The 25,863-nt window shown below is 45.7% G+C and overlaps 1 protein-coding gene across 8 annotated transcripts in view; it reads left to right on the top strand.

Moving 5' to 3' along the window:
* LOC119965741 (cadherin-18-like) overlaps nt 1–25,863 on the top strand; it is a 787,515-nt gene that overhangs the window by 487,279 nt on the left and 274,373 nt on the right. For 6 of the 8 annotated variants that reach the window (XM_038796509.1, XM_038796511.1, XM_038796505.1 and 3 more), the window contains one exon: nt 11,341–11,805. In XM_038796509.1, the coding sequence (XP_038652437.1) occupies nt 11,584–11,805 (222 nt within the window). In that variant the 5' untranslated portion in view covers nt 11,341–11,583. Of the gene's footprint in view, nt 1–9,255; nt 9,367–9,513; nt 9,534–11,340; nt 11,806–25,863 lie in introns of those variants that run through there. The other 2 variants (XM_038796506.1, XM_038796507.1) reach the window with 2 other exon arrangements.

Below are 25,863 nucleotides of genomic sequence, written 5' to 3'. Positions count from 1 at the left end.
CCACCTAACCTGCACATCTTTGTACTGTGGGAGGAAACCGGAGTACCCGGAGGAAACCCATGCACACACAGGGAGGATGTGCAGACTCCGCACAGACAGTGACCCAAGCCGGGAATCGAACCTGGGACCCTGGAGCTGTGAAGCGATTGTGCTATCCACAATGCTACCCTGCTACCCAGGTGGTGGAAAGATGAAAATATTTCTGGAACAACAGGCAGGATTTTCCAAATCCCGGGAACAGGAAGAGTGAAAGTTTGCACTCCGGAGGCCGGTGGGACTTGGTGCCAAACTGCACATTTCTGACCTAATTAATTCTGCAGTCAGTTGTCTGGCGGGCCAGGCAGTGTGGATTTGGGCTTTGTTATCACATCCCGGGGCTCTATCTAAAATGCACCAAACATTAACTGACTCACCGGTGACGAATAGCCTCCTGGAGGATCCTGAAGTTAGAATATTGACCATGTAGATGTTCCACCCACCCACCCTTGCATGTGGCGCTCCAGCGTCTGATCGCTGGCAGCCTCCATCCGCCCTGTGCCAGCCGCCCCAGACATTCTCAAAGGTATTTCTAGCATCTCGCCTCACGTTGACCTCGGTTTATTCTGGGCAGATGTGGAAACCCGCTGGGGTTGCGGATGGGTGGGGGGAAGGTTCTGGTCGGGGATTCAGCCAGTCAGAGATGCCACAGAGTATTTGATCCCCTGTCATCTGCATCTCCAATTGTTTTTTTTCCAATCTAGGATCCTCTTATTCCCTCTGGCAATTATCCAGCAGTTTTAAGGTGACGAGCAACACAGCTTTCAGGGAAGAGCTGAACGGGATGCAAAACAATTTCACATTGGTTTTTGGCAGGGATCGCCACCCGCCATGACGGGCAGGGAGGGCACGTAACCACCGTTACTTTATGCCGGTCAGAAACCCTCGAACATATTGTTCCCTCCACCCTCAGTGTTGGGCAGGGTGGATCCTGGATTGTTGATGCAGCATTAACTAAAAGAACCACAGGCGGGATTCGCCGACCCCCCGACGGGTCGGAGAATCACCCGGGGCCGACGCAAATCCCGCTCCCGCCGTATCCTGAATTCTCCCGCCACGAGATTCGGCGGGGGCAGGGAATCGCGCCGCGCCAGTCGGCGGGCCCCCTGCGGCGATTCTCCAGCCCGTAATGGGCCGAAGTCCTGCCGCTGACAGGCCTCTCCCGCCGGCGGGAATCAAAACACCTACCTGACCAGTGGGATTGGCGGCGCGGGCGGGCTCTGAGGTCCTTGGGGGGGGGGGGGGGGGGCGATCTGTCGCCGGGGCGTGCCACCACGGTGGCCTGGCCTGCGATCGGGGCCCACCGATCGGCGGGCAGGCCTGTGACGTGGGGGCACTCTTTTTCTTCTGCCTCCGCCATGGTCTTCACCATGGCGGAGGCGGAAGAGACCCCCTCCCCTGCGCATGCGCCAGTATGGCGTCAGGAGCCGCTGACGCTCCGGCGCATGCGCGGACTTAGGCCGGCCGGCGAAGTCCTTTCAGCCCCGACTGGCATGGCGCCAAAGGCCGTTCACGCCAGCCGGCGGAGTGGGAACCACTCCGGCGCGGGCCTAGCCCCTCAATGTGATGGCCTGGCCCCTAAAGGTGCGGAGACTTCCGTACTTTTGGGGCGGCCCGACGCCGGAGTGGTTCACACCACTCCAACATGCCAGGGACACCCCGCCCCGCCGGGTAGGGGAGAATCCCGGCCCACCACCTTCAACTGCATGACGCAGCATACTTGTGAACACTGTGTCCCTCAATCCCTTGAGTGCAACCCTCATGTTCCACACCTTACCTCAAAGCTGCTCGACAGATTAATCAGTAACGTTTGCTGCTCTGCCAAGCTTCAGCACATTGACTTTGCCTCATTGCAGTCAGGAAGCCTTAATGCAGCTTTAACTTCCTACAGGCAGGTTCCAATAATTGTCCCATGTAGACCACAGTCTTTGCCAAGACAGACAAGGAACTTTCATATAAAACCATTTCTGTTACTTGAAAATGATTCCTTCAAAGTGTAAATGAAGTACAAATCTGTCAAACCAAGAACGCTTGTTAAAATAATGAGCAAAGCTACAATATGCAAATGATGCACATTGATTTCTGATACTACATCTTCCAAAATTGATTAAAGTATCACATTTATTTTATGTCAGAGCTGATTTTAACCTTTATAATCAAACTGAAAGTAATTTTAATACCTTCGTTCCTTCATGGTCGTGTTTTCTAATCTTCTGTTTGCAGCCAAATGTTTAAAGTTCCTGATGTTCTATTTATTGAAGATCAAGCAACATTTCAGATCTGTATTTGCAAAAGCTTTGGTGATGAGCAGTTTCTGCCTTGGTAATACTCGTGAAAGCAATCCAATAACCATTTGCCCTAGTCCTTAATTCTCGATTGCAGTTTAAGTAAATCTTCCACACGATAGTTTGCCTGCAGCAACTCAATTACAAGTCAGTTCACATTCTTCCCATCTGCTTTATAAACTCATTTATCTTTGCATTTATTCAGGTTCATGTAACTTCTTCCCATTGCCTCCCGCTGGGGAGTTAGATTGATTGAATTACATGAAAAACAAGCCCAGCTCAGTGTTTACCCTCTCTGTGATCAAATAGTTCTTCTCACATTTTTGCCAATAGTAAAATGTTGTCGGGACAGTTTCTTACAGCAGCACATTTTCACACCAATCTAAGAGCAGGCTGTACTAGGTCTGGTAATGTGCAATGAGACAGGATTAATTACTGACCAACAGTGAAGGTGCCCCTAGGTAGTAATGATCATAATATGGTTGACTTTCACATTCCATTTGAGGGAGGGAAGAGTGGATCTAAGGCTGATGTTTTAAACTTAAATCAGGGCATTTAGGAGGCTATGGAGGCTGAACTAGTTAAAGTGAACTGGGAAATGAGGTTAAGGGATAGGTCAGTTGAGATAGAGTGGCAGATGTTTTAGGAGATTTTCCAAGTACATCTATCCATCCCCTCTCCTGATATGTTAACTGTCTCCGTATCATCAATTGCTAAGATCAATATTGTCTTTATTCAATCTCAAACTTTGCTCCTTATGGTATTGATTCCGTGTTCCCCTCTTGTCATCCGTAAGGCTGAAACAAAATGTTTGCAATCTTGGGAGTTTTGCTCAAAATCCCCTGAGCTTCCGATCTTCTAATCTCTCTGTTATCAAGGACTGCTGGCCTGCTCTCTGCAGCGTTCCTCACCTCCAATTTCCAGCCTGCCTGCCAATTCGCTGTTACTCATTTAACTCTCAGCACTGTTGGTTGACAACTGCCAGTTACCAAAACAGAAGTTTTTTTTTAAAACTGTTATTTACTAATTCAGTGTACAATAATGTGTGTCAGTAAAGATAGACCTGTGACATTCCTTTGCTCATAATGCTCAGATCTAGGAATGCAAACTCACAACATTCATTGTGTTTGACAAGCAGGGGGAGATGTCGTGATAATATCACTGGGACTAATAATCCAAGGGCCCAAGCTAATTATCTGGGGACAAGCGTTCAAATCCCACCCTGCCAGATGTGAGAGTTAAATTCAATGAATAAAATCTGGAATAAAAAGTTAGTCTCAGGAATGGTGACCATGGCGCACCATCGATTTCTGGCTCATTGATGTCCTTCAGAGAGAGAAAGCTGCTGTCCTTATCCCTTCCAGCTGACATGTGACTCCAGACCTGCAGTTGGGTGTAAACGGCGATCAGGGATGGGCAGCAAGTCTTCAGCTGTCTCACTGACTGGAAGAACGATTGATAGCCCGCTGTGAAGAACAATTCTTCCTTGAAATTTGTGTATTCCTGAATATATAAAAATTATATATATATAATTCATGCTTTTAAGGTTGTTAGAGAGGGGTAAAGATAAAGCAGCATTGACTATGAATATAAAGAAGATAAAATGGGGTTGATTGCTAGAATTAAAAAGCAGAGAATATATGCTAAACTTGTGTGGAATTTTGGTTAGACCACCCTCAGAGTGCTGTGAACAGATCTGGTCTCCATATAATTCAAGACATATCTCAACATTGGAATAAATAGAAAAATAGATTGGCTGGCATGAAGCTGTAACTGTGATGTTATATCTCTCAGGAAATATTGAACAACTGTGGCCCTTTAAGCTGAAGCACAGCTGAACAGGAATCTTTCAGATTATGAAAGGGTTTGATCGGGTAGATGTAGTGAAAATATTTCCATTTGTGAGTTTACCCAAAAGTAAGGGTCATGAATATAAGGTCGTCACAGATAAAACCGAGAGGGAATTCTGGATAAACCTCTTCAGCCAGACAATATTTAGAATGTGGACCTCACAATCTCAGGGAGTAGTTGAAGTAAATAGCACAGATGCATTTACAGAGAAGCTGCTAAACAGGACGGACAGAGGAATAGAAGGATATATATATCTAGGTTTCAGACTCGAGTGCTGATTATACACAATTCCGCTGAAGCAGTTTATGTGGATTCCACTCACCCTCTTCCATGGAAGTGTGGAATGCTGTGTTTCAGGATTGTTTCAGGACTTGGTGCACAAGAAGAAAACTATTTCCAGGCAAGAAATGACTTTGGCTCATTTGCTGATATTACTTTCAGTGCTTTTGGTGCTAATATTTTAGTAACTGTTCCAGTGCAGCTACGACACCAGCATCTACCCATCAAAGTGGAAATTGCCCAGGTGTCCTGTACACAAGAAACAGGACGACTCTAACCCATCAAGTTGCCAATTACTGCCCCATCAGTTTACTCTCCATCATCAGCAAAAGTGATGGAAGGAGTCATCAACAGTTCTATCTGTAATTAAAAATCTACAGTAATCATGAAACCTTTGTCAATTGTTGTAAAAACCCATCTGGTTCACTAATGTCTTTTAGGGAAGGAAATCTGCCATCCTTACCCGGTCTGGCCTACTCCAGAACCACAGCAATGTGGTTGACTCTTAAATGCCCTCAGGAGAGGGTAAAAATGCTGGTCAGTGGAACGAAACAACCAGGACCAAAATATTAATTTTGAGCGGGTGGCTTATTCGTGAGGTCGAGTAGCACCCCCCCTCCCCCCCTCCCACCCACCCTCATCGCAATTCAGCCGCTCTCTACGTAGAGTTTCTGGGTCAACCCTTCCGCCCCCCCCCCCATGGAAACATCACGATTTTTATATTAAGTTAATTCGAGCACTTGGTTTAACTCTGCATTGTTATGTGTTCTTGTTTCTCCTGCCATGTAAACTGTTTACACCGACAGTTAATGCAAACATTGTGTATTGAGTCAAAATTTCAATTTTAAAGGCATTTCGGTTAAAAGAGTAATTTTAAATTCCTAAATAGCCAGCGTAAGAAGACAAAGAAACATTCTTGAGGAAAATCAAATCTCTTCGCGGCCAAAAAGGAAGAAAGCCATCAGGACCAGAATATTGATGTTGAGTTGGTGACCCAATACTCAGGTCAGGCAGCTGCCCTGTAAACCCCACAGTGCAATTCAGCCGCTCCCTCCCCAGAATTTCTGGGTCACCCCCCCATCCCCCACGGTGCGAGGGTGACTCAAGCCCTCCTCCCCCACAAATGAACCTCATGAGAGTGACCTGCCCAATTGCAGAAACCCCCACCAGAGACCCCAACATTAGAGAGACACCCACCACATAAAAGAGACCCCTGCCTGGAAGCGAGATTGCAGTCCTTTCAAACTCACCTGGACAATCCAGCTGCTGGCTCAGACACAGGAAGCAGCACTGGTAAATTCCTGGAAAGAGAAAACCAGTCAGCTGGGTTTAAACCCCCTCAGATCTCTGCAAGTCTTTCACTCATATTTATGTCAAATTGCTTTTGCTAGGCTGTGATTGACAACATTTTATTAATCTCCCTTCACACTTGAGTCACTTTCAAGTAGTCTCTGGTGGGAGGTGGTGGGGAGGGATCTTTTGTGGGTGGGACGGGCAGTTATTGCATTGTGGGGGGCGGATCGCCCTCCGATGGACATATTGGGCAGCTCCCTTAAAGAGGTACCCCCTTGGCCCACCGCAAGGGCACCAATTCTCGTCCACATGAATCCCGGCCCAGAGGACAATAGAATCACAAGGGCCCAGAGAATCTGGTTCCCGACCTGCTAATAGGATACAAATGGGTCTTGTTTGCATTGTTCCGCTGGCATGCCGACCTTGATGCTGCCGCCAGCGGGAGAACGGAGCGTCGGAATGGATCAGTGCTGGTGCTGATCCCGTTCTTTGCTCGCGCTAGATTCTCTGTCACATCGGAACTCTGCCACCAGAGGTCGGCGGCAGAGAATCCAGTCCATGAGGAGAATATGGCTCCTTGACGTTAAGGAAGAAGATCAATCCTGGGCTGGATTCTTCAGGCCCCCAGCCGTGTGTTTCTCGGTGATGCACCTTTTGTTGGCGGCAGGATTCCATACTCCCGCTGCTTGTCAATGGGGATTCCCATTGAAACCGCTCCACGCTGTCAGGAAACCCATGGGTGGGGTGCACTCCGGCAGCAAATGTGATTGGGAATGGCTGGAGAATTCTGGCCCTGATCTCCTTGAATCGATGAGCAGCTTTGAAGAGCCAAATGGCTTCCTCCTGCATTTTTGGCCGTGATTTCATGGCCTCGTCGCGCCTCTCGTGAGATTTACAATGCTCGGAATACCTCACGAGCTGTAACAAGATCTCACGAGACGCCGCAGTCTGGATCTCACCTTCCCTAGGCATGATCCAGATTAGCATATTTAAATAAGCCATTTGGCTCATGTAAACATGTCTGTGCAGATTCTCCCGAGGCCCAGGAACTAACCCCTGTGAGACCTCGCCATGGCGACACTTATCACTGGTCCACGCAAACGTGGACCAGGTGTAATGACACCTGGGAGGATCTTGGGGGCCATTGGAAGTGCCCAGATAGCCAGGGTCTGAACAGGGTGGTACCCTGGCACTCCCACTGGCACCTGGGCACCCTGACAGCACTAACCTGGCAGTAATAGGGTGCCAGACTGGTAGTGCCAAGGCGCCTGGGTGCTCGGTTGCTCATGTCAGCAACCCGGCCTGGGGATGCCCTACCTTTAAGAGGTGAGGTGAAGAAGGGGTGGGGACTCGAGGAATTCCGAAGAGGTAAGTGGGGCAGTTGGGGTGGGGGTGTGGGGTCTGGAGGCTGAGGGCGGTAGAAAGATCAGGCTGGCATATAAAAATGTTGCCACTGATCCATTAGTCATCTTCCTGGAAGTGAGATCAGTGCAGCCTCAGCTCAGCACGGACTTCACTGGAGATGCCAAAGAAAACCGGCAGAGTTCTGTTAGATACCAGGGTCACTCCCTGCACTGCAGGTGACGAGGAACATCCGCTATACACGCCCAAAACAGGACTTCCCTTTTGTTAAATCTCACCCTATATACACTTAATTAAAAACATGATTTGAATGATTTGACCATTTACTGAATCATTATCATTTTCTTCTTAACTGACAAACTGAGATTACAATTTAACATTAGTTATTTTGTCTAACTTCCAGAATTGAGGGGTTTTAGCCTGCAGACAATGTTAGCATCTAGGAACTTAATTGTCATACATTACCTTGCTGACTAATGCAATAGAAGTATTAGGTTATTCAAATAAATATCACATTTCTGTAATTTAGTAGCATACAACAAAGTCATTATAGTTACTTTTTCAGTCTTACAGTGGAGAAGGATACCTTACCATATTAGACTTTGAATTACAAACGGGGTTTATACTCGAAGAAACTATTGAATTGAGTGTGAGTTAACCGGAAGGTGCAGATGTTATTGGGAGGCCCGTAATGTTCAATGTTTCCCGGTGAATAAATCTGATTGGCAGAGATCAGCTGCCCACCTGACGACTTCAGTGGAGAGAAACATTCGGAGAACTGTATAAACTCGGGGCCAATCAATTCCTGTTAATTTCATGCACCATTGAAGATGAAAGTTTGGCGAATGTTTTCCATCAGAAAAAGGTGGATATTTTTTAATGTGCATAAAGCTAGAAGCAATTGTTAGAATCTGATTTTGAGCCTCTGACAGGATGGCACGGTTAGATTTAATAATGTTAACCACTTCACCTTGTCTTGTGCTGCCTGGGTCCTGAACTCTGGAAATCCCCCCTTAAATTTCTCTACCTCGCTTTCTCCTGCTTTAAGATGTTCCTTAAAGCTATTTATCATCTTTGCTAATACTGTCTTATGTGACTCTGTGTTAAATCTTACTTTATAACACTCCTGTTAAGCACCTTGAGATGTTTTGTTATGTTAAAGGGGCTGTTTAGCACAGGGCTAAATCACTGGCTTTGAAAGCAGACCAAGCAGGCCAGCAGCACGGTTCGATTCCCATAACAGCCTCCCCGAACAGGCGCCGGAATGTGGCGCTTGTGACTTTTCACAGTAACTTCATTTGAAGCCTGCTCGTGACAATAAGCGATTTTCATTTTTTATTTCAAGGCATGATGTAAATGATAATAATATAATAATAAAAGTGTCACAAGTAGGATTACATTAACACTGCCATGAAGTTACTGTGAAAAGCCCCGAGTGCGCCACATTCCGGCACCTGTTCGGGTACACAGAGGGGGAATTGTGAATGTTCAATTCACCCAATAAGCACGTCTTTCGGGACTTGTGGGAGGAAACCGGAGCACCCGGAGAAAACCCACGTTGACATGGGGAAAACGTGCAGCCTCTGCACAGACAGTGACCCACACCGGGAATCGAACCTGGGTCCCTGGTGCTGTGAAGCAGCAGTGCTAACCACTTTACCACCGTTCTGCCAGTTGTAGCTGTTAAAGGTCCCACTTGTTGGCCTCACATTTGAAGAATTCCTTCTAATGCATTGATGGGAAACATTTTCCACTTCACCTACCAGTTATCTCTCTGTGTGAGGTAGCTAGCTTAGTGGCAATTTGATAGCAGGGTTCCAAGCCTTTTGTGACTTGAATTTTGCTGCTGAAACTCATTTAATCTAAATCCACAACAGATAACAGCTGGATGTAACTTAAATCCTCTGAGGTGGGGATAAATTTGACCCCAGATCTCACATCTGAGAAGTAAACAATCATGACCTCATGCTGTGCTCGAGACAGTGTCCGGAAAAAAATCTTCATTGATAGCACTTCCCATAAAAAGTTGCTTGAAAACTTAATGGAAGCCCCACATTCCATAAAGAAATAAAACAAAATAAACTTCTCCTATGATGGGTAGATAATTGACTTACTTCAACCAAAAACAATTCTCCTTCTCGACCTACAGGTGTTGGAAAAGGTTTCATCCATTGTTAGAAATTTCCAGTCTTGTGCAAAAGTAAAATTTATGGAATTTGCTGCACCAGCTAAAGATCTGGGCAGAAACCCAATTCATAAGGTAAAACGATGTTTTTGTTTCTTGTTGTTAATCAGGAATAATATTTCATGTAATCTGTAGTTTCTGCTGTTAACGCTGCTTTTGGAAAATGATTGATTCTGCCACATAGCCACTCATCAATGAATGTTTTGTCAATCTGCATCCTGTGTTGCTGACATGTTCTGGAGGTAGGCTCGAGAAAGCTGTTGATTCTTGATCTAAGATGCTAGTATGCTTGTAGTTCCTGTGCAAACTCTGTCTTTCATTCTAATTTGTGTGTGATCTCAAAGCAAATATTGAAAACTTTTTTTTAACAAATTTACAGTGCCCAATTCTTTTTTTCAATTAAGTGGCTATTTAGCGTGGCCAATCCACCTACCCTGCACATCTTTGGGTTGTGGGGGTGAGACCCAGGCAGCCACGGGGGAGAATGTGCAAACTCCACACGGACAGTGACCCAGGGCTGGATTCGAACCCGGGTCCTCGGCGCCATGAGGCAGAAGTGCTAACCACTACGCCACCGTGCCACACCACAAACATTAAAAACTCTTAACGGCTATATCCTGGACCAAATTTCCTGCACACACATTTGTTTGAAATATTGAAGCATTGTTAAACCTGTGGTGTTGATGATTTAAAGCAATGATGAGTTGCCCCAGATTCTTAATCACTGTGAAGCTATGTGATACTCACTCCTGTGAAGTATCATGGAATGTTTTAATACATAAAAGGCATAACATAAATTGCACGCTGTTATTGGCAATTAGTTACAGCCAAGCTTTCGAATGCAGAGGTAAAGAGAGAACTTTAAAAAAAATAAATTTAGAAAACCTAATTATTTATTTTCCCAATTAAGGGGCAATTTAGCATGGCCAATTAAGGGGCAATTAGCCTGGCCAATTGACCTACCCCGCACCTCTTTGGGTTGTGGGTGTGAGACCCACACAGACACTGGGAGAATATGCAAACTCCACACAGACAGCGACCCGCGGCCTGGATTGAACCTGGGTCCTCCGTGCCGTAGGCAGCAGTGCCAACCACTGAGCCACCATACTGCCCCAGAGAGGACCATCCTAACGTTGACCTCGGACCTCATCTCAATTAATCAGGAAATTTGTGGGTTCCAATTAGGCGCCACATAAGCGCCCTGACACAATTGGATTCGCAACGTCAACCCCAACAGCCAGCCTTAGGTCCAAAGGTTAATGTAGGGTGTGAGGTGATTGGGTGAGAGCGATCCGGGAGTCGGTGTGGGCAGGAGGTGGTGAGGGTGATCTAGTGGTGTGAGGTTAGGGTGGGGGCAGTGAAAGGTGAACCAGGAAGGAATACAGTAATATCATCTTATGTGACCTGCCGCCAGATCTTGTTTTATTAACTTCTGTGAAGGACCTTGGGTTATTTTATGACGTCAAATGTGCTGTACAAATGGTGCTTTGTAAATGCCAGTTGGTGTAACTATTTCTGAAATCTTTGATTGATGCATCATAACACTGGTGGGGTGTAGATGTCATCTGCTGTCTGGTTGCTTAATATTTGCATTTTGCTGTGTTAGTTGAGTTATATTTCCTCATATGATTGAATTGCAACATCTACTCTCAAGAATGCATTTTAAAGCATTTTCTTCTGCAAAGGCTGTAATAATATTTAAAAGTTACTGAGAATAATTCAAGCCTTCGCAGTCCATAATGAACATTGCAGAATGTTTTTACTAAATCACAGCCCTGGCACATTAACAGATTAAACATGAAAAAGAGAAACTTTATATAACATGGTGACTTTCCCTTTATTCAACTTGTGTCTACGTGAATTTGCTAAAATCAAGTTCTTATTTGCATCTCTGACCATTATGCTGCAGGAAAGCATCTTACAATCTGTTCTTGGGTGTCAGATAGGAAGCATATGGATGTGTTTTAAGTGCCTCAGGTGCATGAGTCAGTGGAAGAAATTTGTTTTTCTGATTGTAATATCTATTATTTCTGCTTATCTTCTCAATAGGTCTAAGATGTTAAGTCACAGGAAGATTTGATAAGATCCACAGAATATCAACATGGTGGCTAAAGAATTTCTTCCATAATGTGAATAATTGCTGACATTTCCCCAGTGGGTACGCAGACTATGGATGGATTAACATCTCCTGGGATTGCCTTCTGATATTGGATTTATCAGTGCCAGCTCTGCACTTAGCAAAACATCAGAAAATAGCAAACGCATTCGGATCAAAGGCGACTTAGTCTCACAATGAAAATTGCATCCAATCATTCTCTGTGTCCTGTGCTGCTCTGCCTTGGTTTCATTTGCTTGACAATGTCTGTCCAGAACTCGATTAGGGTGGAAAGGAATCAGAGCAAGCACTTAGAGGGAGAGAAGCAAGTTCATCATCGTCCCAAACGTGGTTGGGTCTGGAACCAGTTCTTTGTTTTAGAAGAACACATAGGACCAGAAGCTCAATACGTGGGGAAGGTAAAGGGTTTCATTCTTACGATATCACTTTGGGGAAACCATTATTTTTCAATATGTTTACTTTGAAATCATCTCACAGCAAGAATTCAAATAGAGTTCATAAATCCTCAGGTTGTCACATTCTGAAGAACCATTGAATAATCACATTTGAACCACTGAATAATCACATTTGAACCACTGAATAATCACATTTGAACCACTGAATAATCACATTTGAACAGAGCATGTATGTCTGTGTGGAGTCTGTACGTTCTCCCCGTATCTGCTTGGATTTCCTCCGGGTGCTCCCGTTTCCTCCCACAAGTCCCGAAAGACGTGCTGTTAGTTGAATTGGACATTCTGAATTCTTCCTCAGTGTACCCGAACAGCTGCCGGAGTGTGGCGACTAGGGGCTTTTCACAGTAACTTCATTGCAGCGTTAATGTAAGCCTACTTGTGACAATAATGATTATTATTATAACATAGCAATATGATATGTTAGCTTGATGGTAAATATTTAGAGGATGTTTGATAAAATGTGCCAGAATAAGAAGACTGAAACATCCACCAATTGGGGGTTTTAGATTTTATTTTGTGAAATAAACTCACTTTCAGGCTCTAGGGTATAATTTATGATTTGCTGAAATTAATTAATTTAATTTGGATTATGTTTGTCACAATTTTTTAATATGGAGTTCTGTGTAATTTCTTTGTATTTACATTTCTATTTGTGTCCGAATTGGATGACACAACGGAATTTGCAGGCATTAATATGATTGTTCAAGCAGTGTCCTTCTGATAGGCTCAGTGATATATGTTAACATGTACTAGATGCTGTGGTATGAAGAGGCAAGAGTTCAGCTCCTTTTCCACCAACACACCTTTAATGGTTCAAACTCACTCTGCACAGAACTCTACAGATCATCACAAGCTCCAGAGTCCACCTGAAGCCCCTTTACATATCAGTGTCAATCATTGAACACTTAACGTAAATGAGACAATCATTGAACACTTAACATAAATGAGACAACTAATTGCAATGTCTCTTAACCCATTACTTAACAGTCTCCCCATCCTTGGAGAAAAAAAACAATTAGGTAAAAACAAAATTTCAAGAAACTAAATTTTCAAGAAACTAAAACACACACCTGATTCCCCCTTCTTTTTTTTAAGTAGAAGAAAGAAAAAAAAACATTCACAGAAACAGGCGCCCTTCATTCACGATATCCAAAAGTTTCTGTGAACTAGCCCCTCTTTTCGTGAAACAGTCTGACAGTTGATAGCTACTGTCAACCCATTTAATTTTTGTTATTTCCCCTCTGTCCAACATCTGCTTTAAACTTGCGATGTCTATCGATAACCTCTTTTCATTGACACTTTTTGTAGAGTGCACATTTTCCCACAGGGATTTATTGTCAATGTGACAGTCAATAGGTATATTACCTAAATCCTCTAATCCCCAAATTTCTGTCAATATCTGACTTATATAAAAGGCCATATCCATCGCTTCCACTAAGCTTAATGTCTCAGCAGCCACTCTCCACTCTCCTTATTTTCTTTGATTCCCATACAAGAGGACAACATTTACCATTGTTCCCCAAAAGAAAAATTATAAAACCTCCTGCGCTTGAAACTCCATCACATACATTTGCATAGGACGCATCACTATAAACTATGAGTTTCAAATGCCTAGGATCACCTAAAACAGGGAACTTCAAAACATACTCCTGCATTTTTAGTTTGGCCAACACTTTATTTGCTCTTATTATGTCTTCCACTTTGGGATCATTCACCTTTGTACTCAACTCTAAAACATCAAAACTCACGTCCGGTCTAGTCTGTCTTCCTAACCAGTTCAGTTGCCCAATTAAACTTCGCAGTTGCTCTTTTTCTATCTTCAAAACCATTGCGTCTTTTTGTGAAACCCGGCCACGACTAATTGCTATTGGACTGATGCTTTCCAAGTAAGATTGCTGACGTAAAGTTGCCCCTAACTGAGTCTGTCCGATTTCCAGTCCAATATATTTAAATGCACCGGAAGCCTAACTTCCAACCCTGAATTCTTTCCTTCAAACCAGAGATTACAATAGCTTCAAAATCACTAGTCCCACCCCACAAAAAATCATCGACATGCATCATGAAGATGCCAGCAAGATTTCCTTTATAGTGCCAGTAAAACATTGCAGGATCTGCTTTCAACTGGCAACACCCTAACTTTAAAAAGACTGACCTTACCAAAAAGTACCACACTCTAGATGCATCATTTAATCCATATACACATTTGTTCAACTTCCACAGTACCCCTTCTGTGTTAGCTGCTTCTTTAGGAGGACGGAGAAAAATGTCTCTCTGGAGCTGATGCCCCTGCAAAAAGGCAGCTTTTATATCTATAGATTTGCAGTCCCATGCCTTTGTGGCTAAGAGAGCCAAGAAGATCTTTAAAATAACCTTTCCTGCTGTAGGTGAATCTACCCTTAAGTCCTGATTGTCTAAGTTTTCTTCAAATCCCCTTGCCACAAGCCTGGCCTTTGCCTTATAAGTTCCATCTGGAAGAACCTTTTCTGTACAAATCCATCTGTGGGATAGAGCTTTTTGTCCCCTATCCGGTACTTCTGTGTATACCCCAAATTCACTCCAACTATGCAATTCTTGCTGTTTAGCATCTTTTATAACTTTTTCATCTAATTTATTTGAAGCCACCAAAATCTCACGTGCATGTGGGCTTCTACTTCTATTAGTATTCGTAGTCTTACTCATGTTCCGAGATCTTGATAATCTACGTCCCCTTTCCTGCCTGGTATCTCGTTCTGTACTGCTACTGCTTGATCTTTCTCTTCTGTAGCGGGATGTCCTTTCAATAGTTCTCGACCTTTTCCTGTGAACCTGTTCACTATCCGATGTACTATCTGAACTAGCACTGCGTTTCTGTGCCCTCCATTTTTGAACTTCGTTTTCCCAATCCATTGTCTTAACTTCCTCCCCAGAGTGCTGTACATTCAACCAATGTTTATACTTTCCAGGGGCCTTCCCTGCTCTACTAATAACAGTTGCAGCCTTCCATTGACTAGACCCTTCAGGCAAGTATGTCACTTTTGTACCAACCTTTGGCAGTTGCCCTTTCGGAAAAATGGCCTGATCTAATTTATCAGAAGTGTTGTGTTCCTCTACAGAAACCCTGTCTATATCAGTTAACTGGTCCTCATAGTTCTGTAACACATGCGTACCAGCTGACTCTGGTTCCTCGTCTTTTCTGTCTGCTCTGTCTAAATTTGAAAATTTGTAATCAGTACCCATTATCCTTGATGAATGTACCCTAACAGTTTGATTACCATGTTGCAAAATAAATGTTTTGCCATCTATGCCTATGATCTTCCCTGGGCCTTTCCATTCATTAGAATTGTCTCTCTTATAGTATACCATTTCTCTTTGTTGAAAAACGACATCTGATGGCCGTACATTATGTCTTAAAGCTCTGTGAATTCTTTCAGAGACTTCTGCTTTCAATAAAGCTTTTCTACTGCTATGTAACGCGTTTAAACGTTCAGCAAAACCTGAGCTAATTGTAGTCCCTTCCCAAGCTGGAGGCTGGTCATCCAAAATGGAGGGAATTTTAGGATTTCTACCAAACACTAATTGATAAGGACTATAGCCCCCAACCATCTGCAATGAATTATTTGCATGTACCGCCCATGCTAAAGCTGAATTTAGCATGCCGTTTGGTCGATCTCCCAAAATTTTCCAAAGCATGTCATCGATAACAGCATGATTTCTTTCACAGACACCATTACTAAACAGGCTTTCGGCAGCCGTGTTCATAACTCTGATATTCATGTTTTCACACATATCCCTAAACTCATCATTAGCAAATTCTCCCCCATTGTCCGTAAAGAATTTTGCTGGTGGACCCATTCCTGTCCCAATCCATTTTTCCACAATTTTGTCCAAAATTACTTTCTTTTCTTTACTTCGTACAATCATTGATTGACTAAATCTGGTAGCTAAATCTACAAAATGCAAAATAAATATATTATTTGCTTTATCCCAGATCTTAAAGTCCATGGCCACAATGTCATTAAAATCCCTGGCCAAAGGTAGGGTTACTATCGGTCGTGCTGGTGTCCTTCTGTACTTCCTGCAAACTTCACAGCGATCACTAACCTGTTCTATCAGCTTAGAATTGTCATCATCCCTTACCCCTGCATCCTTTATTAAATTTTACAGCCTCCGAGGAGACGGATGTGCAAATTGCCTATGCAGTTTTACTACAATAAGCTTTTTACCAGCTAAAGTCGCATTATCAACTGTCATTAATACATCCTTAACCACTCTACTTGAAACATTATTTGTCAGTAATGGAATACAATAATGTCCCGACTGTGTAAATTATAAGTCCACCGTCTTTCCAAAAACTGTTGCCTTATCCTGTTCCATATCCAGCTTCATGTGTGCTTTCTTCATCGACGGTCTGCTCAGAAGCAAAGGTATCTCACTTGATGCAACATCCGTGCTAATAAAATAATTCACTCCAGCAATATTACAAGGGATCACCACTCTTTTCAGCGACTTCAGAGTATTATCATCCCCAAACCTGAAACTTGTGGAACTTTTAAATTCCTTAACCTTGTTACGATTTTCAGCATCCAATGAGTCCAGGTAACATTTTAACCAGTCAATCCCACACACAGTAGATGTGCAGCCACTGTCCAATACAGCACAGTTAAAGGATTCTGCAACCAACACCCTCATTACCGGCGTAAAACAGCTTGTTAATAGGACAATGCCTTCTTTCTGGTCACTATCTTTTTCCTCTTCTGACTCTTCCGTGTCATGTGTCGCTTCAAATACTCTATCATAACGAGTTGGACAGTTGAAAGCATAATGGTATTGAGAGTCACATCGAAAACATCGATTTATCATGCCCCGTGCATTTCTGGGGTTCATCCTCCTATTGTAGGTTCTAACTGGGTTTCTGTCTTCATAATTTCCTTGTCTTGGTCTTCTTTTATAGTCTTGAGGCCTGTTCGTAGCCATACGATTTTGCCATCCTGTTAGTAGTTTATCTTCCATATTCTGCCTTATAGCAGGCTGACCTATTTGGGTCATCAGAGCCATTGGAATCAAATGTTTCCCCCAAAAATTTTTGAAAGCTGCTGTCATCTGTTCGAATAAGGTATCGTTATCCGTAAACTGAACTCCTGTCAAAACCAGGAGCCTATCCATGTTGCTCACTCTAGCACAGTCAAGTAATTTAAAGGCCAACACAGACTGTGTAAATTCCAGCCTGTGTTTCTGCAGCTTTTTATATAGTCTGCCAAATTCCATTATATAGTCTTCCATAGATAAATCCTCCATTTTCCGGAACTTATCAAAATCCGACCATGCTTCATACGCACTTAACAAGTCATCGTTCTTATAAATCTTGTCCATATAAAGTAATAAAGTCGCCAGACCTTCTTCTGAGTCTAACTCTTCCAACTCCAGCTCAGAAAGCACTTTGTTTCGAATTTTACTGCCATATGGTAAAGAAAGAGCCAATGCCATACCTTGTTTTCTCTTTCCTAAAGCAGTCACCTTAGTCCACATAACTACTGCACTTCTCCATTGGTCGTATGATTCCCTTTCAGAAAATAGGGGAGGATAATCATAACCAGCCATCTTTGTCCTGGGTTCAGCCATGTTTCCCTATTTTTTTCACTCCTTGGTTTGATCTGGAAAAATTGTATCTTTCAAGCCTTCACATTTACACAGCAACCATCCTCTGCTACCATTGTTAACATGTACTAGATGCTGTGGTATGAAGAGGCAAGAGTTCAGCTCCTTTTTCACCAACACTTCTTTAATGGTTCAAACTCACTCTGCACAGAACTCTACAGATCATCACAGAAGTTCCAGAGTCCACCTGAAGCGCCTTTACATATCAATGTCAATCATTGAACACTTAACATAAATGAGACAATCATTGAACACTTAACATAAATGAGACAACTAATTGCAATGTCTGTTAACCCATTACTTAACAATATATTGTGGAATATCATCACTGTTTCCAATTCTGCCTTTGATAGGTAACCAGACCTCAATCAAAGATTCTGAATGTTTCTTCCTCCTGATATTGATTCATTTTGATGTTTAATAGTGATAGAGAAGGGAAATTAGCAATAATGATAGAGAAGGAAAATTAAGCTACCTGTTTATCCTGCTACTTACAAAGCTTGAACTATAACGGTGTTTGCTGAATAATTAATTGGAGTCCACATAAATAGTTTGTCATTTTTCTCGGCTCCATCCTTCAATCGTTCTGCACAGACCAATGAAACAGTCTTTAAAACAATTGAAGTTACTTGCATGCACTGTTGGGATGCTTGAGCCTTTCTAATCCTGCTGTTGTTTAATTACATGTGTATCCTGACCTGAAAAAAATCCATTCTCCCTGTGCTGTCTTTAAATTAATGTGCATTTCCATACCTAGATAATACTTGCTGCTGTGCACTTGGTTTAATCTATTGACATAGTTTAGTGGATTTTACTTGGAAATTGCTAAAAAAGACAATTGAGCACTTTAGTTTACAAATTAGATTGTCAGTCACTGGGGACAGGAGAACATGTTAGATACATTGCCTCACTGAAACATTTAATAGCCATGAGAAATCTATCTATGCACAGCTAACAATTTAGACTAGTTGAGTTGGTTTGGGTTATTGAATGATCAAGAGTCAACTCCTCATCAGAAAGAATATCCTATCTCTTTCTCGACAATAATTTTGAAGATTTACCAAATGTACTGAGTGAGTCAACTAAATGCACGGTTGTCAATATTAAATGCGGAAAATGCCAGGAAAATTTATATTTGATTAAAGCATACCTTTCCAGTTCACCGGGACATTTAATCTTTGTGGATCAACGAAGACTATCCACAAAGCGGAGAGGTGTGAACACATTTTAAAAATGTAATCCTTTTGTGTGAGATACTTCAGTGAGAAAAATTAATCCTCTTTGCACTTATTTTTCTCACTATGAAAACAGGATAATTGGATCTTTCATAAGTGATTGGGCTGCAATGGAGGATTTAGAAGTGGGGCCAGGTTTAGCTATTCCCTGTACAAACTAACAGGTGGCGTCCATTCCTGCTTGCACTATCGCTGGTAATCAGCTAGCAGTTTCCATTTTCATTATATTGACCCACCCAGCTTGAATCATCACCCAATAGGAAAAGCCCAATCAAAGGCCTGTTCTTTGGAAAGATACATTTTAAATAATATTTTCCGTTCCCGTTGACTTCCACAAAGGTTGGAACAAAAGTTGGGGATTTTCCATGACAAAAGCAAAATTCTGTAGGTGCTGGAAATCTGAGCCCGGATTCTCCCTTCTGGGGACTAAGTCCCCAGGCCGACGAGAAAACCACGCCGGTATCAACAGCCCCCGAAAGTGAGGAATTCTCTGAACTTTCGGGGGTTGGGTGGACGCCGGAGGGGTAGGCGTCGATCTAGCCGGCGGCGAAGGGTTGGCGCGAGTTCGTGCATGCGCGGAACGGCCGGCATGATCTCGCACATTTGCAGACCGGCCATGTATTTCCACGCATGCGCGCGGGTTCCCTTCTCCACACCAGCCCCCGGGCAATATGGCGGAGCCCGACAGGGCCCCGGCGCAGAGGAAAGAAGTCCCCCTACGGAACAAGCCCACCCGCAGATCGGTAGGCTCCGATCGTGGGCCAGGCCACTGTAGGGGACCCCCGGGGTCAGATGCCCCCGCGCCACCCCCCGAGGACCGCCCCCACACACTTACCTGCGAGGTCCCCCTGTGCGTGAGGTGAATAATTCACGCCGGCGGGACTGGCCAAAACTGGATGGTCGCTCGGCCCATCGGGGCCCGGAGAATCGCCGGGGGGAGGGGCACTATCAACGGCCCCCGACCAGCGTGGCAGGAATCCTGGCACCGCCTAATGAATGGCACCGGAGAATAGGGCAGCCGGCGTCGGAGCGGCGCGGCTGGATTTGCGCCTCCCCACCCCGGGGATTCTCTGACCCAGCAGGGGGTCGGAGAATCCCAGCTCTGATGTAAAAACATAAAATGCTGGGAAAAGCCCTTGGGTCTGGCAGAACCTGTGCAGAAAGAAGCAGAGTTATGCACGGCTTCCAAGTGAAACCGGCAAATAATTTTCGAGTTCCGCCAAAGTCAAAGGACTTTTGGTTGGCTTGCCACATCCTTCACAATGGTAAGACCGGCCAATGTTTCGGCACGATTTAACCAAACCAGTTCCAAGTGGCATTTAGGCGAGTTTGGTGACGTGTTTCCCACCAGCCTTTTGGGTGTGATCCAGACCAGTACTTACCCACACGTAGGGCGGAATGTTCCATGTAACCCGCCGCCTGATTTTTGGTGGAGGAGGTGGGCTACCCACACAACCTTCTTGTCCCGCCGTTGTCAGTGGGATATCCCATTGAATGCACCCCTCACCCCAGGAAACCCGAGGCGGGAATATCTCACCGGTGTGAACAGCCGGTAAATTCCACCCTCAGTCGTTCTTTCGGTGCTTGGGGAGTTTCTCCCTGGTCTTGGAATATTTTCAGCCATGGGGAGCTGAACTCACCAGCGTGACCAGCTGCTCGGCGATCAGCTCTTATTTTGAACGGGTGCCCCGATCTTCAAGTGAGTTTGAGTGTCCCCTACCCTGCTATGGAGTCGCTGGAGAGCCCCTCCTTTCTGGCCTTCACAACACCCCCCCCCCCCGTCCCCAATTCAGGCTCCTGCTTGTAGGACACCCACTTTTCACCCCCGCCCAAACTTATGAGGCTCTTTCATACTTGCCTTTCACTTCTCCAACCTTCATACCTGCTCACCAGGGCCGGCTCAAGGCACCGGCAACTCGGGCAGTCGCCCGGGGCGCCATGTGCTTGGGGGCGCCAGACTCGGGTCCCGCGCATGCGCAGTTGGGCCGGTGCTAACCAGCGCATGCGCGGTGGCCGCCCTCCCCCAGGGCCGCCCGCCCCCTGGGCTGGCCCCCCCCTCTGTCCGCCCCCCCGCTCGGTCCGCTCCCCCCGCCCCCCCCCTCGGTCCGCCCCCCCTCTGTCCCCCCCGACCCCCCGCCCCCCTCGGGTCCGCCCCCCCCGCCGGGTCCGCCCCCCCCGCGGGTCCGCCCCCCCGCCCCCCCTTTGGGTCCGCCCCCCCCCTCGGGTCCGCCCCCCCTCGGGTCCGCCCCCCCTCAGGTGATACTGTGAGTGTTGCACCTAAATCCTCAGGCTATTCCTCCCTTTTTCAAACCTAGGAGAGCCCAAGGCCTTGAGATGGAAAGTACAGAAGGAGCTGGAATGGCTGCAAAGGTTTAGAATCATTGCGCCCGTTCAGTTTTCTCATTGGGCAGCTCCAATTATTCCTGTCTTTAAACATGATGGTACGGTGTGCGGGTGTGGTGGCTACTAACTCACCATAAACCAGGTTTCCAAATTAGATGCTTATCTATTACCTTGGATGGCAGATTTGTTTGCAACTCTTATGGGAGGCAAGAAGTATTGGAAACTGGACATGAGCCATATCAACAACTCTAGCTAGAGGAAGATTCGAAGCACGCAAAGAATAGGAGTAGGCTATTCGGTCCATTGAGCCTGTTCTGCTAGTCAATTAGATCATGATTGATCATCTATCTCCACGCCACTTTCCCGCGCTATCTCCATATCCTTTAATGTCATTTATCTTCAGAAATCTCTGTCTTGAACATCCACAGCTCTCCGGGATAGAGAATTTCAGATCCAGGACCCTCTGAATGAAAAGATTCCTCTTCGTCTCTGTCCTAAATGACCTGCCCCTTTATCTGAGATTAGAGTTGAAGCAAATAAAAACAAAATCATGGAACAGGAACATTAGAAGGTAGGAAACAGGAGCAGGAGTACACCATTCAGCCCCTCGAAGCTGCTGATCCTGAAGATGCCTTTAACTCCACTTCCTGCTCGCTCCCCATAGCTCATCAAAATTAAAGCTTTGGGTTCAGAAATCTGAGTCATCATGGACAGTGTTATATTATAGATCTATGAATTTTTTAAAAATTGAGAGTACCCAATTACTTTTTTCCAATGAAGAGGCAATTTAGTGCGGCCGATCCACCTACCCTGCACATCTTTTTGGGTTGTGGGGGTGAGACCAATGCAGACACGGGGAGAATGCATAAACTCCACACTTCCAGTGACCCAGTGCCGGGATTGAACCCGGGTCCTCGGCGTCGTGAAGCAGCAGTGCTAACCAACTGCACCAACGTGCCGCCATCTTGATTTATAAAATTAATCAAGTCTGATTACTTCTTGACCTGAGCACTGTGAAGAATATCTCAAAGAACATTTAAAATCAACCCCTCCAATAGTCCTAAACTATGACTGAGTTTAATGGCAACTTTGGTGCAATAATGTTTTTATAAATCTCACTGGATAGTAACAAAGATGATTAATGATGTGCTTGTTTACGATGGATGCATTTGTCATGTGCTTCCACTATATATGTATTGTGGATACCTTCTTCCTGAATTCTGTTCTAATGGGGAACATTATACTAATTCATTTGAATTTGAAGCTAACATAAGTGAGAATGGCTGATGTTTGTTGTGGAACTTCTTTGTGAAAGGAAGGAATGTAAAGAACCTGCCAATATATTGTGCTTAGCATTCCTTTATCCAACATCTTTTCTTTTAAGCTCAGAGCCATTAAAGTTAGTGTGTGTATTGGGAGATATTGGGATTCACAATGCGGTCCCATGGACAATTATTGAGTGCTTTGTCCAGGAAATATATGTGAGTGTTAAAAGATTAAAGCGGTGGAATAAATGGTGCCGCCTGTGATAGAAAGGATAAGGATTGTGAATGTAAGACAATTTTATTGGTTGTAAAAAGACAGGAGGTCCCTTGTTGTGAATTTCACTTTTCATTGACTTTTACTTTGAGACAAGAGCATAGCTGAGTGAGCACAGCTAGATTAGATATTTGGACAGACAAGAATAAAGCTTAAACTGTCAGAAATGAATCATTCAATGTCATCTTTGATGTTTCTAAGCGACTAAATACAAATAATGAAAGACCACTGTCAGCAAGAGTAACTGGTATTCTGAATCAATGTCAGGTCACAGTGAGGTGTAACTCTGTGTCGGACCGAACAGGTAAGTTGTTGTTTGAAGCTTGGAGTGATGGTAACTGGCAATATATCATAACATCCAAATCTAGCATTTAGGCTCGGCAAATGTTGTCTAAAAATAATAACAGAAAGCAACCTCAGTGGAATTGACAGCTGCATAACATCTCAGCAGGCACCAACTCCCTGACCACACAATTTGACTCACCTACAACCCCCCCTCCCCCCCCCCCCCCCCCCCCAGATGGTCTCTGGAAACCCTCAGACCCCAGATTGACATTTGACATGGAGTCCAAAGGTTGTCCACAAAAAGCAGGCCGTATCCAACCGGCCAACTGTAGTCCCATCAGTCTACACTCATTCATTCATCAGCAAAGTGATGGAAGGGACCATCAACAGTGCCATCAAGTAGCACTAACTCAGCAATAACCTGCTCATGGACGCTCAGTTTGGGTTCCGCCAGGGTCACTCGGCTCCTCACCTCATTACAGCCTTGGTCAAATTGTGGACAATTGAGCAAAACTCAACAAGCAAGGTGAGAGTGATTACTTTTGTCATCAAGGCAGCATTTGACTGAGTATGGAATCAATAAGCTCCAGGAAAACTGGAGTCGATGGGAATCAGGGGGAAAACTCTCAGTTGGTCAGAGTCATACCCGGCACAAAGGAAGATGGTTGTGGTGGTTGGAGCTCAATCATCTCAGCTCCAGGACATCACTGCAGGAGTTCCTCAGGGTAGTGTCCTAGGCCCCAACCATCTTCAGCTGCTTCATCAATGACCTCCCTTCCATCATAAGGTCAGAAGTGGGGATGATTGCGGATGACTGCACAATAGATATAGATATAGAACAGTACAGCACAGAACAGGCCCTTCGGCCCTCGATGTTGTGCTGAGCAATGATCACCCTACTTAAACCCACGTAACCCGTATACCCGTAACCAAACAATCCCCCCATTAACCTTACACTACGGGCAATTTAGCATGGCCAATCCACCTAACCTGCACATCTTTGGACTGTGGGAGGAAACCGGAGCACCCGGAGGAAACCCACGCACACACGGGAGGACGTGCAGACTCCACACAGACAGTGACCCAGCCGGGAATCGAACCTGGGACCCTGGAGCTGTGAAGCATTGATGCTAACCACCATGCTACCGTGAGGCCCCTATGCACAATGTTCAGGACCATTCACAAATCCTCAGATAATGAAGCAGTCCATGCTAAATGCAGCAAGACCTGGACTAAAAGTGGGAAAAATGCCTGGCATGCATCGATTAGAGGAAACACACCCTAATTTGCGCTCCTAATTTTAGAATTAAGACATCAGAAATGAAATTCACAATTCAACAAATGTGAGCCGCGACAAGGTTTCCTCTCACAGTCCAAAGACGTGCAGGTGAGGTGGATTGGCCATGATAAATTGCTCTTAGGGTCCAAAAAGTTTAGGGGGGGTTATTGGGTTACGGGGATAGGGTGAAAGAGAGGGCTTAAGTGGGTCGGTGCAGACTCGATGGGCCAAATGGCCTCCTTCTGCATTGTATGTTCTATGTATAAGGTGGAAAATCTGTTGTTTGGCCAAAATCAAAGCCCACTCCTGATGCCATGCTCCAGTCCCTCGCTGGTGGGGGTAACCAGGATGGCTCCCTGCACTGGCGGCAGCATGCTACATCGGCATTTACATTCATTTAACTGTGATTAGCATGTCTGACCAACTGTGTTCCGCCTGTCACAGGCGGAAGGCACACGGGCACCGTTTGCTCCAGGTTTTTACAAGGGGGGGGACTGGGAGCCATGGCTGCTGAGGGGGAGAGAGAAGCAAGGTTAGAAAAACTGTTCAAAATTGTACTGCTTGCTGGGGGGTGGCTGCCTGGCTGGGTGGGGGGGAGGGGGGGGGGGGGGGGGTAGTAGCGGGGAGCGATTTGCTGACAGCTCCTTGGCTTCGTTGTGTGTCCCTCGGGGTCAGTGTGGCCTGGCTCAGACTGGCATTGCTGTAGTCTGCCTTTTAAACCCACCCATTGGGTACAAGTTCCAGACCCTCACTCTGGTGTCTGCTCACTGTGTCCTGTAAATGTTCACAGATCCTCTGGTCATTTGGGAGCCCCCCCCAGATGGTCCCACGAGACACCCTCAGACCCCAGATGGCTCCTCACCGGGATGGGCACCGCGCTGCCGATACCTGAATCGCTCTGGTGGGACGCTCCAATATAGCCCCATGGGGGTCTCAAACATCGTGTTGGCCTGCTGCGTCCTGCACAACATCGTGCAGCAGGGAGGGGACATGCTGGAGGATGGGGAAGAACGGCAGGCCTTTTCTGATGAGAAGGATGGCCAGGAAGGGCGGGCACGGAGCCCGACCTGGCACGGCAGGCCGACCAACAAGTGCTCCAGGGCCAGTGCACACAGGATAACCTCATTACCTCCAGATTTGCCAACTAAGAGGCCTGGCCACATGAGGCTCCGCCAGCCGGTCCCACCTCTGCATACTCTCCCCCACCCTGATCCAAATTGTGGCCCCTTCCTCATAGCTACTCCAATCTTGCCCTATCCCTCCTCCCATCACTGCTTCCCACCACTCCAGCTCCTCCTCCCCCTTCAAGGGGCCTACTTTACGGTGTGTGTGTGGGGGGGAGGGGGGAATGGGTGTCGGTGTGTGGGGGGGAGGGGGGAGGGGGGATGGGGTGTCGGTGTGTGGGGGGGAGGGGGGGATGGGGTGTCGGTGTGTGGGGGAGGGGGGATGGGGTGTCGGTGTGTGGGGGAGGGGGGGGATGGGGTGTCGGTGTGTGGGGGGATGGGGTGTTGGTGTGTGGGGGGGAGGGGGGGATGGGGTGGGGGGATGGGGTGTCGGTGTGTGGGGGGGGAGGGGGGATGGGATGGGGGGAGGGGGGATGGGGTGTCGGTGTGTGGGGGGGAGAGGGGGATGGGGTGTCGGTGTGTGGGGGGGAGAGGGGGATGGGGTGTCGGTGTGGGGGGGGAG

Source organism: Scyliorhinus canicula, chromosome 5 (genome assembly GCF_902713615.1).
Source record: "Scyliorhinus canicula chromosome 5, sScyCan1.1, whole genome shotgun sequence".
Taxonomy (NCBI): domain Eukaryota; kingdom Metazoa; phylum Chordata; class Chondrichthyes; order Carcharhiniformes; family Scyliorhinidae; genus Scyliorhinus; species Scyliorhinus canicula.
This window is presented reverse-complemented; position numbering and strand designations above follow the sequence as displayed.